Here is a 16,873-nt window from a genome sequence, read left to right as displayed (position 1 = left end):
TCCTTGACGTCGGCCACGGCCACTTCCACTTCCACCTTGACCACTCGGCTCTCCATGGCACTTATAGTGTTGCGCGACTTGTCGTTGGCCTTCTTGCCCAAATTAGCAACAGTCTCCTTTTTGCGGTTCTCCTCGATGTGGACTGCTTCCGACATGGTACTCTTCCTTCCTTAGTTACAACGCCTTCGTAACCTTCGCTCTAATACCAACTGTCACGGTCTTGGTTTTTCCAAGCCAACCGTGCGGCCTTAGATGCTTGTAGCGCCTTGCTTGCACCTAAGTAAGTCTTTTTGGAAGAGAGCTAGGAAAAGATTGCACACACAAGAAAAAGCTTAGAGAAAGTTAGAGAGAGAGCTCTTGGAGAATGCTTGCTTGTATAGCTTTAGAATGCTTTGGATACACTTGGATGGTTTTGGCAAATGAGGCCTTCCCCCTTTTATAGGCTACAAAGAATGTTTTAGAACTACAATGGTGGAGAGTGTTCTAGACACTTCCTCCATCTCCATCTTATGGACTATTCTAGAATATACATATCTAGAAGGATCTATAAATATCTACAATTATGTACAAGTCTCTACAAGACTCTAGGGAGTTCTAGAAACTTCCAGCATTCTCCACAACCTCCCAGGGCTTTCTAGTGAGGGACAACAACAAAATTTATCAGTCTGTGACACTTGGCAGCAACCCATATCTCTTTTTCATTTCCTACTTTCTTCACGTACAAACCAAAGCATATATTAGGAAACACTATTCATATGGGTGGAAAATCTTATTTAGTTGAAGCAATTGCAAATTTAAGTTAAAACTAATGAGTTAAAAATATCAATTTGTAGAATGGGCCGTGAGAAATAGACATTGTCACCAAGTTTAGCCCATTTTCAAGACAAAAGCCATCCAAGAATTTAGCTACCCATTGACAGATACACGAGTAAGTGAAGGCACAGCAAAAAACAGAACGTACTGCAGAACCTTGACCTTCCCACCATCAAAGTACAACATTTGTGATAATTGCAGTTTGCACCATCACAAGAGGACTTAAAACTGAGAGAGAAGTAGGTAGTTCTACGGCAGACAGTTGATTGTTTACTATCGGTTTTAAAAAGGCTATAAGCAGACAATAAAACCTCTTTGTTGCTAAGGTAAATCAGTAACATTCATGTAAAGATTGTACATTTAAACCTTTTCACAAATATTTGTAGTTGTAAATGGAAATGATATATAATCTCATTGAGGTTTTGATAAATATAGCACGTGCAGTATCAGTTACTCAGTACCTTTCTTTCTTTCGGAAAATTAGATTTGGATGATTTCTTCCCAAAAAGCAAGGTTTTGATCCATTTTCCTGGTGATTTACCCATTGCACAGTGACCAAAATCTGAAACCAAAACAACCTGAACCCAAGTCAGTGCCTTAATTCATATGATTTTAAGAAAGTGTGCATACACTTTACTTCTAGTGCCAGTATCTATGATATCAAATTTTTCCTCCATAAAGAAAAGTTAAAGTTTGGTCTTTTTCGGTTTGTCCTATTTCAGTTGTCAGACCCCAATTCTATTTTGATTTGCCGGTGCTATAAATGACATGAGTTAGGTGCAGGAACAATGTTGACTTGAGTGTCTAAAACTAATAATTTTGATTTTAATAGTTGACAAGTGCACGACAGTTTTCCAGGTACATGTACATAGGCCTACTTGACCAATTAGCTGGTAATGAAAAAATTGAAATTTGAAATTTTGAAAAAAATAGTCGTTCAAAGAGCAAGAACGATAATTTAAAATTCAGTACCCAGTCAAAAAATTGAAAAATGAATGATTTTCATGGTCATATACTTGTATTATGCTACAGGTTGCTCAATAATATCAAGGTTGTTCAAAGAGCATACAACCCAACAATGCACTATTTGCTTTGTCAATAGTCGTGGCCATCATTATTATATTTCTCACGTCTCTTATTAATTTCAACTTGGTAAAGAAGAAAAATTATTGGTGTTACTGAATTTGATGTTGCTAAATCAATGATGTGATCGGTATGTTCTTACTTTGCCGTTTTCCTTCGCTGGTACTACCTTCATTGGTGTCGGGTTCTATACGCACATGAACAAAAGAAAAGTTTTTCAAAATGTACCTCAAAAGGGTAATTTGGAAAAAAAAATAAAGTGTACTAAGAATAAATTGTAATCCTAAATAATTTAATAGAATGTACTAAAAAATTGGGCTCATTTAAATATTTTTTAGGTGTAAATAGAATTCCCCCTCTATAAGCATGGGTCTAGTCCAGGTGTCAACCTTGTGGGATGAAAATTGGCCCATTGAAATATTTTATTTGCCACACTTGCAAGAGGCACTCTTGATACTCACCTAGAGGATAACATCTTAATAGGGCCGGGCGACCCTCTGACCACGTGTGTCTCTCCTCTGCCTTAATCCCTCTTCTCCAACAACACCCTAATGCAAATTAGGAATGGTAACGGTACGGGCCAGGGCCGGGGATCGCACTCCTCGTCCCCGATCCCCGATGATAAACATTTCCCCGTCTCTGGCCCTGATCCCCGACGGGGAAACCTATCACCATCCTCGTCCCCGCCCCCTAACGGCCGATCCCGAAAATTTCACGGACCAAAAAAAAAAAAAAACAAAACAAAACCCAAACAGAGCTGCAACGAGTTCAACGTCCTCAACATCATCAACATTCGATCAAAAAAAACAAACAAACAAACATTATCAACAACAACATCATCGACCAACATCAACAACAGAGAGATCGATCTGGTGCAAGAGAGATCTGAGTAGAGAGAGAGAGAGATTGATCTGCTCAGATGTAAGTAGAGAGAGGGAGATTGATATGCTCAGATCGACTTTGGCATCGCGGCACAGAGAGATCGATTTAGTGCTCTGGCATCGCGGCAACTCTGATTCAGTGCTCTCTCTCTCTCTTTGAGTGAGTGAGTGAGAGAGAGAGAGAGAGCGAGAGAGAGAGAGAGATCAGAGGTAAGAAAGAGAAAGAGAGAACAGAGCCTCTGATTCAGAGGTGAGGAAGAGAGAGAGAAGATATGAAATGAAAAAATGAAATGAATGAGAGAGAGAAAAACTAATCAAAAAGTATATATATATATATATATATATACGTACCACTTTGGGGACAAACGGGGCTGGAACCGGGACACTTATCACCGTTCCTGACCCGAAATTGATTGGGAATTAATTTTTTAATACAATTTCCATCTTATCGGGGATATTTTTCGAAAAAAAACTATTCAAATAGGAGTTGGGGGATCGGGTTCCCGTCGGATCGGTTTCAAATTGCCATCCGTAATGCAAATGCTCCCATACCAACAAAGGTCGAGAGTAAGGCCTAGGGACCCCTTCGGGTTGTTGAGAGGGTCTTCCTCAACCAAATATATAGAATTCAATAAAGGGGGATGTCCCTTCAGGGAAACCTCGAGGGCAAAACATGTCTAGAAATTTTATTAAGCAAGCATCCATTCCAAAGGCAGCTTATCCCAATTATCCATGGAAAGTTGTGTAGTATAAGCATAGCAATGGGCCCATTAGTCAAAAAAGCAAAAGTTAAAAGCACATTTTCATCAACTTTGCAATAATTAACTTTTTTTTGAATTTATCTAAATTATTTGAGTCTAATAAGTTATAATCAAAAGATATTTCAAACAATCTGATACATACTTTTAAAAATAAAAATAAAAACTTTATAAACAGTTCATATAGGCAGCACCAAACAGCCCTTAGTAGGCAATAAGAAAAAGGCCCTATTTTACAATGAGCTGTATCCAGAAAACACTCCCTCAATAACCCAGATGGTAAAGCAATGTATGAGACTTGCAACATTTACAAAGTGAATGTTAATCTGATCAGTGCATAACCAAACAAATGCAGAACCACTATAATTCAGCCAATTGATTTAAGAATGGAAGGCAAGCACAGTCCAAGCAGATGCAGAAATCAGAAGGGTCAAATTATAAAATAATAAAAAAAATGAATAGAAACATTGATAAAAAAAAAAACCTTCCAAGATCTGTAGAAATGAGAACAGAGAAACCAGATTGCAATAGAACTGAGTCTTACCAACCAAATGCAGTCCTTCCAAACCCCAAATCTACCATTTCCTGTCAATCAAAAACACTGTTATATGCTCAGATTGTTGTGGGTGAAACAGCAATACAGTAACATACTGAACATATATAAACAAGGAAAGAGAGGTATAGAATATATATATATATAGAGAGAGAGAGAGAGAGAGAGAGAGAGGATGATGACATTGGGCAAAAATGCCTGGAATTTAAAAAACAAAATAAATTAAAAAAAGACTATAAATTACAAACACATCACTATAATTTACTTAAAATATAAATTATTTTTTATAATTTTAAAAATTACATTTCAGTTTTTTAAAATTTTAAATGCATAATAAATTATTTGTTTTATTAATAAATTATAAATTAATTTTGATAATTTTATTAGTAGTTAAAAAATTATCTTTTCTGTTAATTAGGTTCGGAACCGTAATTGAGAATATGACCAATTTGAACAATTCCATTATCTTCAAAACCAAAACCAGAGTCGGACCAGTTTATCAAAATGATGAAACTAAATTCAACATTCAGCATTAACATAGATAACAGACTGAGTTGAGTTAGATGAAAATGATGAAACCTTACCATATTTATATATTTTTCAGCATGTTGTTAAAAAATAAAAATACTATATATACATTGGCAAGCTGGGCCAAGTAATGATCTCAAATTCCAAGCCCAATCTAAAAAAATTAAGAGTTTTTTACTGGTCGGTCCTACCTTTTACACTTATTCCCCTCTTAGCCCTGAGTTTTGCTCTTGTGCACCAACAGGTCTTGAGCCTTTTTTTTTGGTACCGTTTTACCCCCCCCCCCAAAATTTTGGCACGTTTCTGTTTGGATTTTCCATCAAAATATTGTGTTGTGAGTATGGGTTTGTGATTTGGATTTCTGTGGAACTTCAGGATTTGCTAATGTATTATTGTGGAGCTTTGTGATTTGTGATTTCGCGCTTGGTGTATCTTTGCGATTTGTGATTTGCGATTTGCGCTTTCGTGCTTGATGAATCTTCCTATTTGCGATTTCGCGTTTGGTGTCTAGTTACATTTTCTGATTTGCGATGTTGTGGAGTTAGGTTGACTGGTATGTTTGATTTTGATTTCAATTTCAATTTCAATGTTTTGGTTCTTTTTTGTTTGAGTTAGTGATTGTGATTTTGTTGTGATATTGTTGTTACCCTGTTGTTTCTGTTGCGATTGAATTTGTATTTTGATCATGATATTGAAAACTTTGAGATATGTATATGTAAAGAATTTTAGATTTTTCTTTTTTTTGGTTATGAAATTGTCTTGATGGAACACAGGTGCTGGTTTGTTATTTTATACAATGTTAATTTTATCACTGAGTATTTTGGGGGTGTTGTTGGATTAACTTTTTCAACAATGATAAATTTATCAGTGAGTGTGGGAATAAGAGATGAAAAGGTTGCATAATGTAATGGTAAGATTCAAATCGAGAAACCATGTCTAATAAGTGTAAGCCTTATTCACTGTTCTTGGTCTTTGGTGGTGTTAACTGTTAAAGTTATCAGCGTTGGTTTTTGGATGTGTTTGAGTTAGTTGATAATTTTATCACTGTATTTGATTTTGTTTTAGGGTGTTTAAGTTGTTTACTGAAATATAATTGTTGTTTGTTGCAGGATTTATAGTGATGGAGAATTGTTTGTTTCTTAATTATGTGCAAGTTTAAATGTGTGACATTGGTTATCAAGTATAATGATGGATTTAATTACAATGATTTAGTATATAAATTGTGTGCAAAGTGGAGTGAGTTAGTTGGTAATTTTTGAATATATCTTATTCAATGCCTGGATATTCTTGTTGTGGTCTACAAAGTGAAGAGGATTTGGAGATTATGGTTGGACTTGCACTTTCTTGTGATATTCATCGTATTGATGTTTTTGTAAAGTGTTGTTCTTTGGGTGAAGGTTATATGATTTGTGATGTTGAAGCTAGTAGCAGTAGTAGTGTTGTTTGTGAAACTGATTTTTTGCCTTCATTTTATTCAAATCAACGGAAACCTTTGCTCTCCAATGGGTGGGTTAATTGTATGAAAGGAGTGGGACAAAGGTTTGCTCAAGGAGTTGTTGAATTTCGAGATGCGTTGTCAGTATTCTATTCATTCCGGTTTTGATTTTGATTTTGTTAAGAATGATAAGAATCGTGTCACTGTTTGTTGTAAGAGAAGGACTAATTTGGGATGTTTATGGAGCGTGCATGCTAGAGTGGAAAATTATAGTAAAGCTTTTGTTATTAAACAATTTGATGATGTTCATACTTGTGGATCTTCTTTTCGTACAGTTAAACATGCTAGGATGACTTCAAGTATGATTGGTGGGCTAATTTCAAGTGATATTCGTAATAAGGCTTTGACATCGGTTAGTGAGGTGGTTTGTGATTTCAAGGACTATTATGGAACATAAGTTTCTTATCGGCGAGCTTGGATAGGTGTTAAAAAAGCAAGGAGTCTTGTTTTTGGTGACTATTCATCATTATTTGACGATCTTCGTTGGTATGTTGATGCCGCTAATGATTGTAATCCGGGGAGTATTTTTTATATGGAATTTGATGTTGATAGTAAAGGAAGACATTTCGAATGCTTGTTTTTCGCTTTTGAGGCATGTATTCATGGTTTCAAGTATTGTCGGCCTGTGTTGATGCTTGATGGAACTTTCTCGAAAGGAAGACACAAAGGTTGTTTATTGGCTACTACGGCAAAAGATGGTAACCAAGGTATATTTTGTGTCTATTTGTTATTATTATTAAAACAGTGATAATTCTATCATTTTTGTTACTGGAGAGTGTTGATTATTGAGTATGGTCAATCTATTAGTGATAAATTTATGCTGTATACTTTTGTTAAATTTTTATATTTATACAGTGATAAATTTATCTATGGCTGGTGCTATATGTTATATACTTTGTGTTTTGATGTTCTTTTTGTAATTTTTTTATTTGTTATTGATAACGTGTATATATATTTTGTTTGTAAGTTTATATCCGTTATGTTTTGCTATTATTGATAGTGAAAGTTATGACAGTTGGCATTGGTTCTTGTCAAAGTTATCAGTTATTTTGACTCCGGAGAGGGATATTACGTTTGTTGCTGATCGACATGAAGGTTTGCTAAAAGCTTTAGCTGAGGTCTTTCCATTTTCTTCTCATTCTTTTTGTCTAATGCATTTGAAGGCAAACTTGAAGACTTATTTGTCAGTGAAGAGTCGTGAATTTAAAGAGTATTTGCTTACTCTTTTTAGTAGATGTGCATATGCTCCTACTATTGAGTTGTTTAATGAGCTATTTGAATAATTTAAGGGTCGTTGTGGTCATAGTGTTGAGAAGCTTCTTGAGGATTTGTCTAATGAGTGTTGGTATAACGCTTATTTTCAAGGCAAGAGGTATGGTGAAATGTGCACAAATGCTGCAAAATCTTTTAATTCATAGATTAGGGATGAACGTCATTTGTTTTCAACTAGTCTTGTTGATGCTATACGGGTGAAACTAATGGAGCAATTTTCAAGAAGGAGAGAAGTTGGGAATAAGTGGAATCGTATTGTTTGTCCTTTTGCAAAGAAAAAGTTGGAAGAAACTTTTAATGATACAAAAGCATGGATAGTTAAGAAATGTAGCGATGACATTTATGAAATCCAATTGGATCATTCAGTTATGGTTGATATTGGGTAACGTTGTTGTTCTTGTCGATTGTGGGAAATTGATTCTTTTCCTTGCAAACATGGTTTTTGTGCTATAAAGAGGAGTGGGAAAGATCTGAATTGCTTTCTTGATGATTACTACCATGTTAGTAGTTATTATGATTCTTATTCACATTTTATCTATCCAGTTCCTAGTATGTGGAAGCCAAATGTAGTTGTTGATGATGACGTTGTTTTACCTCCTCTTTATAAGAGACCAGCAGGACGTCCAAGAACGGAGAGAATACCTTCTAAGGGCGAAATCAAGAGAATTAGGTGCAGTAGGTGTGGAAAGATGGGAACTCATAATCGGAAGACATGTAAAGAAGCTTTGCTTTAGTTGTATTGATTTTAATTGAATTACTTTGTTGAGAGTTGAGAGTTGAGAGTTGAGAGGTGTTACTTGCATTAAATGATTGAGTATTTTTTGAAAGATGTATCATTTGGTACTTGCATTGAATGATTGAGGAATTTGTTGAACATAAATTGTATTTTTTGCTGATATTTTTACAAGATTAAGTTTCACAAATTTATATTATTTGATTTGGGTTAAATGTAGTTGTTGTTTTTGCTGTTTTATATAGTGATAAATTTATCACTGGTTGGTTTGGACAAGTTGGTGGATTATTTTTTTGTAAGAATGATAAATTTACCATTAATGTGGTTCTTGAATTTTGTTATTTTCAAGAATGATAAATTTATCACTGATTGTGTGAGAAAAGTTGATGGTTTATTACATTTATGTCAGTGGTTGATAAATTTATCACTGTCATATCCAAGCAAATGTTCTTTTCTACAGTGATGAATTTATCATTGTCTGGAGTTATCTAGTTTTCCCAGGAGAAATTTCCACAATACAAAGGTATAGATCAAATCTCTAGAATACATAATTGCTCATCTGCTGTGCTAACTGCTTTAAAAAGCAAAAAAATTTAGATCAACTACCATGTTTATCTGGTTTAGCAACAAGTTCTCAGTCTGCATACTGTTTTGCGGTCACTAAGAAGCAAGCTTTGGATGTTTGAGTTGTTTAACTGAAGTATCAAATGGTTTTGATTATTCAGAAATCACCAAGGATGGCATGTTCTTACATTCATTCTCAAACTTGGGAATATCTACAAATTGTAATAGTATTTTAACTTCCAATTTGGACAATGTAATAGTCTTGTGTTTTAATTTTCAATTAGGTAAATTTTTTATTATTTTTTATAGTGTTTTGTTTACTTGAATTGGAGAAAAAGAATGTGAGAGAGAGAGAGAGAGAGAGAGTTGCTGATTTTTTTGTTTGAACAGTGGTAAATTTATCAGTGTTCACAGTGATAAATTTGTTGAGACAGTGATAAATTTATCAGTGTAAACAAAATACTATAAAAAATAAATTTATCAGTATAGTGACTCCAAATCTGTTATTAACCTTTAAATTCAACACAAATACTCAAATTAGAATCAATAGTTTGAATGAAATTTGGATAACAAGACTGATATAAAAAACCAGATCTGGTAACGATATGGCTAAAAAAGACTGAATGTTTCATTGAAGCAAATTTGACATTGTAACAACCAAGCATTGTCCATAACTTTGACATTGTAACAACCAAGCACTGTCCATAACTTTGACATTATAACAACCAAGCATTGTAATATTCATTGGAGGAAAGTAAGAACCAAAATCATCAAAATACTGGTAACACTGTAACAAGGAAACAAGCAAAATGTATGAAGTATTGACATTCTAACAACCAAATGAATCAGTGTTTCCTTTTGTTTTCTTCTCTTCCAAATCTATTGATTATTGCAGAGGCAAGTCATCAATGTTTTCATCAGGTATTTGTTGTTAAGCAACTTGTTGGTCAGTCAACAAGATAGTTAACATATTGGCTCTCAATTGATTGCATTGTTCCTTGGAAAAAGTAGGCATTATGTTGTTTTTGGAAACATATTGCCTTATGATATAACAAACAATGATTCCACAATCAAGCCTGCAAAACATTTGGAAAACAAAATATTATAATTTGGTTTCATTGCTCTTTTTTTTTTTTTTTTTTTTATAATAAGTGTTTTGTTATTGATAAACTTACAACGTGTCTTCTTGTTGTGGGCTGTTGATGACGCTCTCTGTCTCCTGTTGAAATTTATCAAGGTGGATGAGAGTTGGCTTCTCATCCTTTATGTACTTGTTAATAATCTCTCTCTGCAACATATAAATTTGTATAATTGTTCTATTAGAAAGTCAATTGAAACAATTAATGAGAAACCATGGATTTAAAGAATGATAAATATATTACTGTATAAATTTTTGATGTATAATTGAGCATGGATTAGGATTAATGTAATGGATGAATGGTAAGTCTGATAGTGAAAACATTTTTACCACTTCATTTGCGGCATTGAAGTGTGGATCTTTAGCCATTGCTCCATTTGGTCTCATGGAATTGTAGAATTTCCATGAACCTTGTTCAATGTCAAGGACAAGTATTGTCCAGTGAAAATTTTGGTGGATTGGGAAGAGAAGGTATCTTGCTTTCATGGCTTCAGGCATCATTTTGTTCAGCATTCTCTTTCTTGCTTCCTCATCTTTTGTTGTCAACAAGTGCTAACAAATATAAATAAAAAAATAATGTTAATTTAACTTTAAACTTTTTCAAATTAAATAGGTGGTGAGTATGAAACTTTTTGTCACTGTGATCAAAATTTTATCAACCTATATCGAAATTTATCACTGCATTGCAAAATTCATCTATACTACATACAAAGAGAACACATCTATTGGTGTCTTGAGGCCTTTTTTTCTCCTCCATGTGAAATGGATCTTTATATCCCCTAATATATCTATACTATTCTTCTCTTTCATTCTATAAATATTCATAGATGATCTATAACAGGCTATATATCCATACTGCTTATTTCAAGTACACTCATGTGAGTGTGCATATCTACTAATATATATATATCATGATTCTCTCCATTCCATAGTTGTAATGAAAGATGCCCATTACATAATAAATTACATCAAACAAGAGCTCTATGAGGCTTCACCACTAACAAAATGAAAGTGAACTATGTCCTACAACATCATAGCATGTAATCTAGTTATTTCAATTTCAACACATCTCAATATTTGTTGAAGTTCTCAATATTATATGCAGTAGTTTTGAAAATCCAAAAAAGTGCCCAGAATTTGTAATCAAAGACTGGGATTTACTCATACTGTGGCGCCACAATAACAAGGTCAAAATATACAACAGTGATTACAAAATCTGAGTCAGAAATTCTGGTTTGGTTTGCTTGACTTTTTGTTTCACATGTCAAGATTTGAATTAGGAAACAGGGCCAATTAAAGAGGGAATGTAGTGTCATATGTTTAAAACTAGTTACTCAGTTAAGCAAAAAGAGATTATACACTGATAAAAAACAAAACTAGTGTTGGGATGGCGTTCTTGTCATTTGGTTTGATGATCTTTGTATGCTCACATATCCAATACTGTTGAGGACAAAAAAAATGTTATAAATTAGTATTTAGTAAATGTAAATATTATAGTTTATAAGTTGTAAGTGAGGTATTTACTTACCAATAAGATGATCACACATCCACACACTCTATCAATTTGGTTGATGTTGAGTGTTATTGATCTTGTAATATGTAGTTTTGTTGCACCACTCCAATCATAAGACTTCATTTCGTCAATATTCTCAAGGTATTTCATGAACCCCCAACCAATTGTTGTCCCAGTATCGGGATACAACAAAAGCAAACAAACCAGAAGGCACATAAGCCTAACGACATCTTCTACATCTTTATTGTTGTCGCTTCTCAAAAGTTTCGTTATCAACTTTTGGATTGAAGCACTTGTCATTCTACTCTCGGTTATTTTCGTTCTTTGCACCATAGCTACCTCATTTTTTCTTCCGTATACAAGATTCATTTTCTTCTGTCCACATGCAATCCCAAAAATTAACTTGAAGTCATTTCTTTTCAACTTCAGCTTCTTCCCACCAATTTCAAATGTGGTTCCATCCATTTGGTAAGTATGCAAAATTTTTGCAACCACATCATCATATTTAATTGAGTCTTTTCTTTTAACCTTGTTTTCACTCAATGTATCAACTAGAAGCGAAAAAAGATGTCTTTCTCAATAGTGTCAAATTCTACTCTCTGAGTTTTTTTGTCTTGAAAATTTTGATAAGAGATTGAACGTTAGAACAGTAGACATAGTTTGCTTCATTATCATGTGTCTGTTCAGTCCTAGTTTTTCTTCCATCAATCTTTTTCTTCCCTTTTACTTTGTGGAGCTCTGTAGCTTGTTTCAGTTGTTCCTGTTTGGGCTCCTCATTGTCAATGTTAGATTCAAGTTTAACTTCTAGTTGATTTTCACTTTCATGTGTTGTTGGCTCTATAACAAACTCAATTTTTTCAATCTTTATCTTCTTTGAGAAACTTGTTTCTCGACGACGTAATCTTTTACGATGACTGAGAACATCTGTATAAAAACATTAAGCATGAGCATTGAAAATTAAGAAGAATTTTATCACTGAACTAGGCAAATTAAGAAGAATTTGTCACTCTATTATGCAAATTAACCAAATATATAACTGTATAGCAAAGTTTAGATTCCAAATTGCAAAAGAACATGAAGTATCATGATAAAGATCAAAACAACTGATAATTTATCACTCAATGAGGTAAAGTAAGTAAATTTTATCACTCGATTAAGCAAAGTAAGCAAATCCATTATTATAATAAATTTTATCACTCGATTAGGCAAATTAAGCAAATCTATCATTGTTGTAACAAATTTTATCACTGAATTAGACAAAGTAAGGAAATTCGTCATTGTATAGCAAATTTTATCACTCAATTAGGCAAAGTAAGCAAATCTATCATTGTATAGCAAATTTTATCACTGAATTAGCAAAAGTAAGCAAATGCATCATTGTATAGCAAATGAACATAAAGATATGATTATTATGAAGTTGAATATCACTCATAAATTAATACTGTATGGTACAGATTGAAAATAGCTTCAAGTCGAATTTTATCACTCAATTATAGTTATGAAAGAAGAAGGGAAGCAAATCCATCGTTATAACAAATTTTATCACTCAATTAGGAAAATTAAGCAAATCTATCATTCTTATAGCAAATTTTCTCACTGATTTGGGCAAAGTAAGCAAATCTGGCATTGTATAGCAAATTTTATTACTGGATTAGCAAAAGGAAGCAAAACCATCATTGTATAGGAAATGAACATGAAGATGCGATTATTATGAAGTTGAATATTGCTTAAAAATTTATACTGTATGGTACAGATTGGAAATAGATTCAAGTAGAATTGTATCACTCAATTATAGTTATGAGAGAAGAAGGGAGGCAAATCTATCATTATAACAAATTTTATCACTCAATTAGGAAAATTAAGCAAACCTACTATTCTTATAGCAAATCTTATCACTGAATTGGAAAAAGTAAGCAAATCTGTCATTGTATATCAAATTTTATCACTGAATTAGCAAAAGTAAGCAAATCCATCATTGTATAGCAAATGAACATGAAGATGTGATTATCATGAAGTTGAATATCACTCATAAATTAATACTGTATAATACACATTGAAAATAGCTTCAAGTCGAATTTTATTACTTAATTATAGTTATGAAAGAAAAAGGGAAGCAAATCCGTAGTTATGAAATAAGAAGAGAAGCAAATCCATCATTATAACAAATTTTATCACTCAATTAGGAAAATTATGCAAACCTACTATTCTTATAGCAAATTTTATCACTGAATTGGGCAAAGTAAGCAAATCTGTTATTGTATATCAAATTGTATCACTGAATTAGCAAAAGTAAGCAAATCCATCATTGTATAGCAAATGAACATGAAGATGTGATTATTATGAAGTTGAATATCAATCATAAATTAATACTATATGATACACATTGAAAATAGCTTCAAGTCGAATTTTATAACTCAATTATAGTTATAAAAGAAGAAGGGAAGGAAATCCATTATAATAACAAATTTTATCACTCAATTAAGAAAATTAAGCAAATCTATCATTCTTATAGCGAATTTTCTCACTGAATTGGGCAAAATAAGCAAATCTATTATTGTATAGCAAATGAACATGAATATGTGATTATTATGAAGTTGAATATCACTTAATTATAGTTATAAAAAAAGAACGAAAAATGAATACGACTCACGTTTGATTCGCATGTTTGTTGAAGATGAACTAAACAAGGAATATAGATCGAAATGGTGAAAGATTTGCTGGGGATCTGTTCGGAATCAGAATATAGATCGAAACAGAGGTGATTTCTTTAAAAACAATGGGAGATTCGACGAAAATCTCTTCATTTGTTTCGATTTCCAAATTGCAAATTGCCTCAGAATGGTTTCCAAATCGCCTCAGAATAGTTTTCAAATCAGAACAATTGAAAAGGAACGTGTGTATCACGCGCACAGGGGAGAGCTCGTGATATCTTTTTTGCTTCACATGTGTGGTGTGACATTGAGGGGTAAAATTGGAAACTAAAATAGGGCAGGACTTGGTGGGTATTAATTTGTTTCCATGGGACCGGCTAGTAGGCCCCCCCAAAATTAATGGACCTAATTATTGGCTCAAGCTCATTGTACTGGCCCAAACATCCTTTTCATTCAGACCCTAGGGTGTGTTTGTTTGAACGGACTGGATAATGGGGGATTTTAATCCATCGAACTGTTAGTTTTGGGATACATTGTCCTCGGACTATTTGGTTAGATTGGATTTGTATCCTATGTTTGTTTAGTCATGGGATTAGATGTCTGGATTGGACTATTTTTAGTAAATCCAATATTTGATTGGACGGACTAGATAATGATAAATGTTCAAAAGACTATTTTACCCTTGTGATTTATAATTTTTATTTAATACATAATTTATAATTTATAATTTAACAACACTAAATTTTTTTAATTTATAGGGCAATAATTTTTAATTTATTACTTTCAATTAAATTAAATTTATAATTTATATTTTTTATTTAATATATAATTTTAAATTAACAACACTAAAAAAATAATTTTATTTAATATATAAATTTAATTTTTTTAACAACACTAAAAAAATTTAATTTATAAGGCCATAATTTTTAATTAAATTGAATTTATAATTTATATTTTTTTTATTTAATATATAATTTTAAATTAACAACACTAAAAAAATAATTTTATTTAATATATAAATTTAATTTTTTAACAGCATTAAAAAATTATAAGGCCATAATTTTTAATTTATTATTTTTAATTAAATTAAATTTATAATTTATATTTTTTATTTAATATATAATTTTAAATTAACAACACTAAAAAAATAATTTATAAATGTTCAAAAGACTATTTTACGCTTTTTCAATTGTTTATTAAGTAATTGCATGAGGGTAAAATAGACATTTCACACATTAATCCTATGGGATACCAATCCTATGAAAATAATCTCACCTCTCCCCCTAGGATACAATAATCCCGTATATGAGGGACTATTAATCCGGAGCAAAAAAATTGAACCAAGTAATGGACTATTAGTAGGGATGGCAATTTGAACCCGGCCCGATGAGGACCTGACTCCCCGTCCCCGATAAGAGCCGTTTTTCCCCCGAAAAATACTCCCGATGGGTCAGGGATGGTATTTGAAATTGAATCCTTGATCAGTTTCGGGCCGGGGACAATGATCACTTTTACAGCCCCGGACCCAGCCCGTCCCCGTCCCCGTTCCCGTTTCTCCTTGAAATAAAATTACCATAATACCCCTCTATCCATTTATATATAACCCCCTCTATTATACAATCTGATCTGTCTCTCTTTCACTCTCACTCTCTTTCTTCTCTCCTCAGTCGGCTCCTCCCCTTCCGTCCGTTGCCTCCTCCTTCGTCGCATCCTCCTCCGTCGCATCCTCCTTCTCCAGGCCACCGCCACTTTCTCCTCCCCCATCGCCTCTCGCGATCTCCTCCTCCATCAGCTCTTCCTCTGCCAAGCCACCGCCAAACCTTCATACTCCGTCGCCTTTTGCCTCCTCCTCTCTTTGCCACGGCAGATTTGAGAAGATCCTGCCACCGCCACCGTCAATTTCCTCCCTTCTCCGCCAGATCTGCATCTATTTTTTTTTTTTGTTTAATGATGTTGTTGTTGATAAGAGAGAGAGAGAGAGAGTTACGAGGATTTTCCAAGGTGGGGGGGTAATGGGTTCCCTATCGGGGATCGGGGCCAGGGACGGGGAATTTTGTAGCTTTGGGGATCAAGGACGGGGAGTGTAATCCTCGGCCCCGCCCCAGTCCGTTGTCATTTCTAACTATTAGTTCGAATGGACTAATAATCCAATCCCATGAAATAATCCCTCAAAAAAATAGTCCATTGTTTGGTTGAATTTTTTTGCTTCGAATTCATAGTCCCTTCAAACTATTAGTCCCTCATATGAGAGATTATTGTATCCTAGGGGGGAGGTGAGATTATTTCCATGGGATTGGTATCTCATGGGACTAATGTGTGAAATGTCTACTTTACCCTCATGCTATTACTTAATAAACAATTGGAAAAAGATAAAATAGTCTTTTGAATATTTATAAATTATTTTTTTAGTGTTGTTAATTTAAAATTATATATTAAATAAAAAATATAAATTATAAATTTAATTTAATTAAAAATAATAAATTAAAAATTATGGCCTTATAAATCAAAATTTTTTTAGTGTAGTTGAAAAATTAAATTTATATATTAAATAAAATTATTTTTTAGTGTTGTTAATTTAAAATTATATATTAAATAAAAATATAAATTATAAATTTAATTTAATTGAAAATAATAAATTAAAAACTACGGCCTCATAAATTTTAAAAAATTAGTGTTGTTAAATTATAAATTATAGATTACAAATTTAAAATTATGTATTAAATAAAAATTATAAATTACAAGAGTAAAATAGTCTTTTGAACATTTATTCTTATCCAATTTGTCTAACCAAGCATTGAATCTACTAAAAATAGTCTAATCTAGACATCTAATCTCATGATTAAACAAACATATGATACAAATCCAGTCCAACCAAATAGTCCGGAGACAAT

General features: G+C 33.0%; 1 protein-coding gene across 1 annotated transcript; it reads left to right on the top strand.

The window, feature by feature from the left end:
- Positions 1-5,889: 5,889 nt before the first annotated feature.
- LOC114295480 (uncharacterized) lies at positions 5,890-8,117 on the top strand. Its single transcript, XM_082923740.1, has 7 exons — positions 5,890-6,133; positions 6,534-6,818; positions 6,967-7,018; positions 7,112-7,229; positions 7,401-7,483; positions 7,535-7,754; positions 7,839-8,117. The coding sequence occupies exons 1-7, from the start codon at positions 5,890-5,892 to the stop codon at positions 8,115-8,117; spliced, it is 1,281 nt and encodes a 426-aa protein (XP_082779866.1).
- Positions 8,118-16,873: the final 8,756 nt, after the last annotated feature.

This window comes from Camellia sinensis, chromosome 4 (genome assembly GCF_055761805.1).
Source record: "Camellia sinensis isolate YWXY chromosome 4, ASM5576180v1, whole genome shotgun sequence".
In the NCBI taxonomy this organism is placed as follows: domain Eukaryota; kingdom Viridiplantae; phylum Streptophyta; class Magnoliopsida; order Ericales; family Theaceae; genus Camellia; species Camellia sinensis.
Note: the sequence above shows the minus strand (reverse complement) of the source record. Positions and strands in the feature narration are given on the sequence as shown.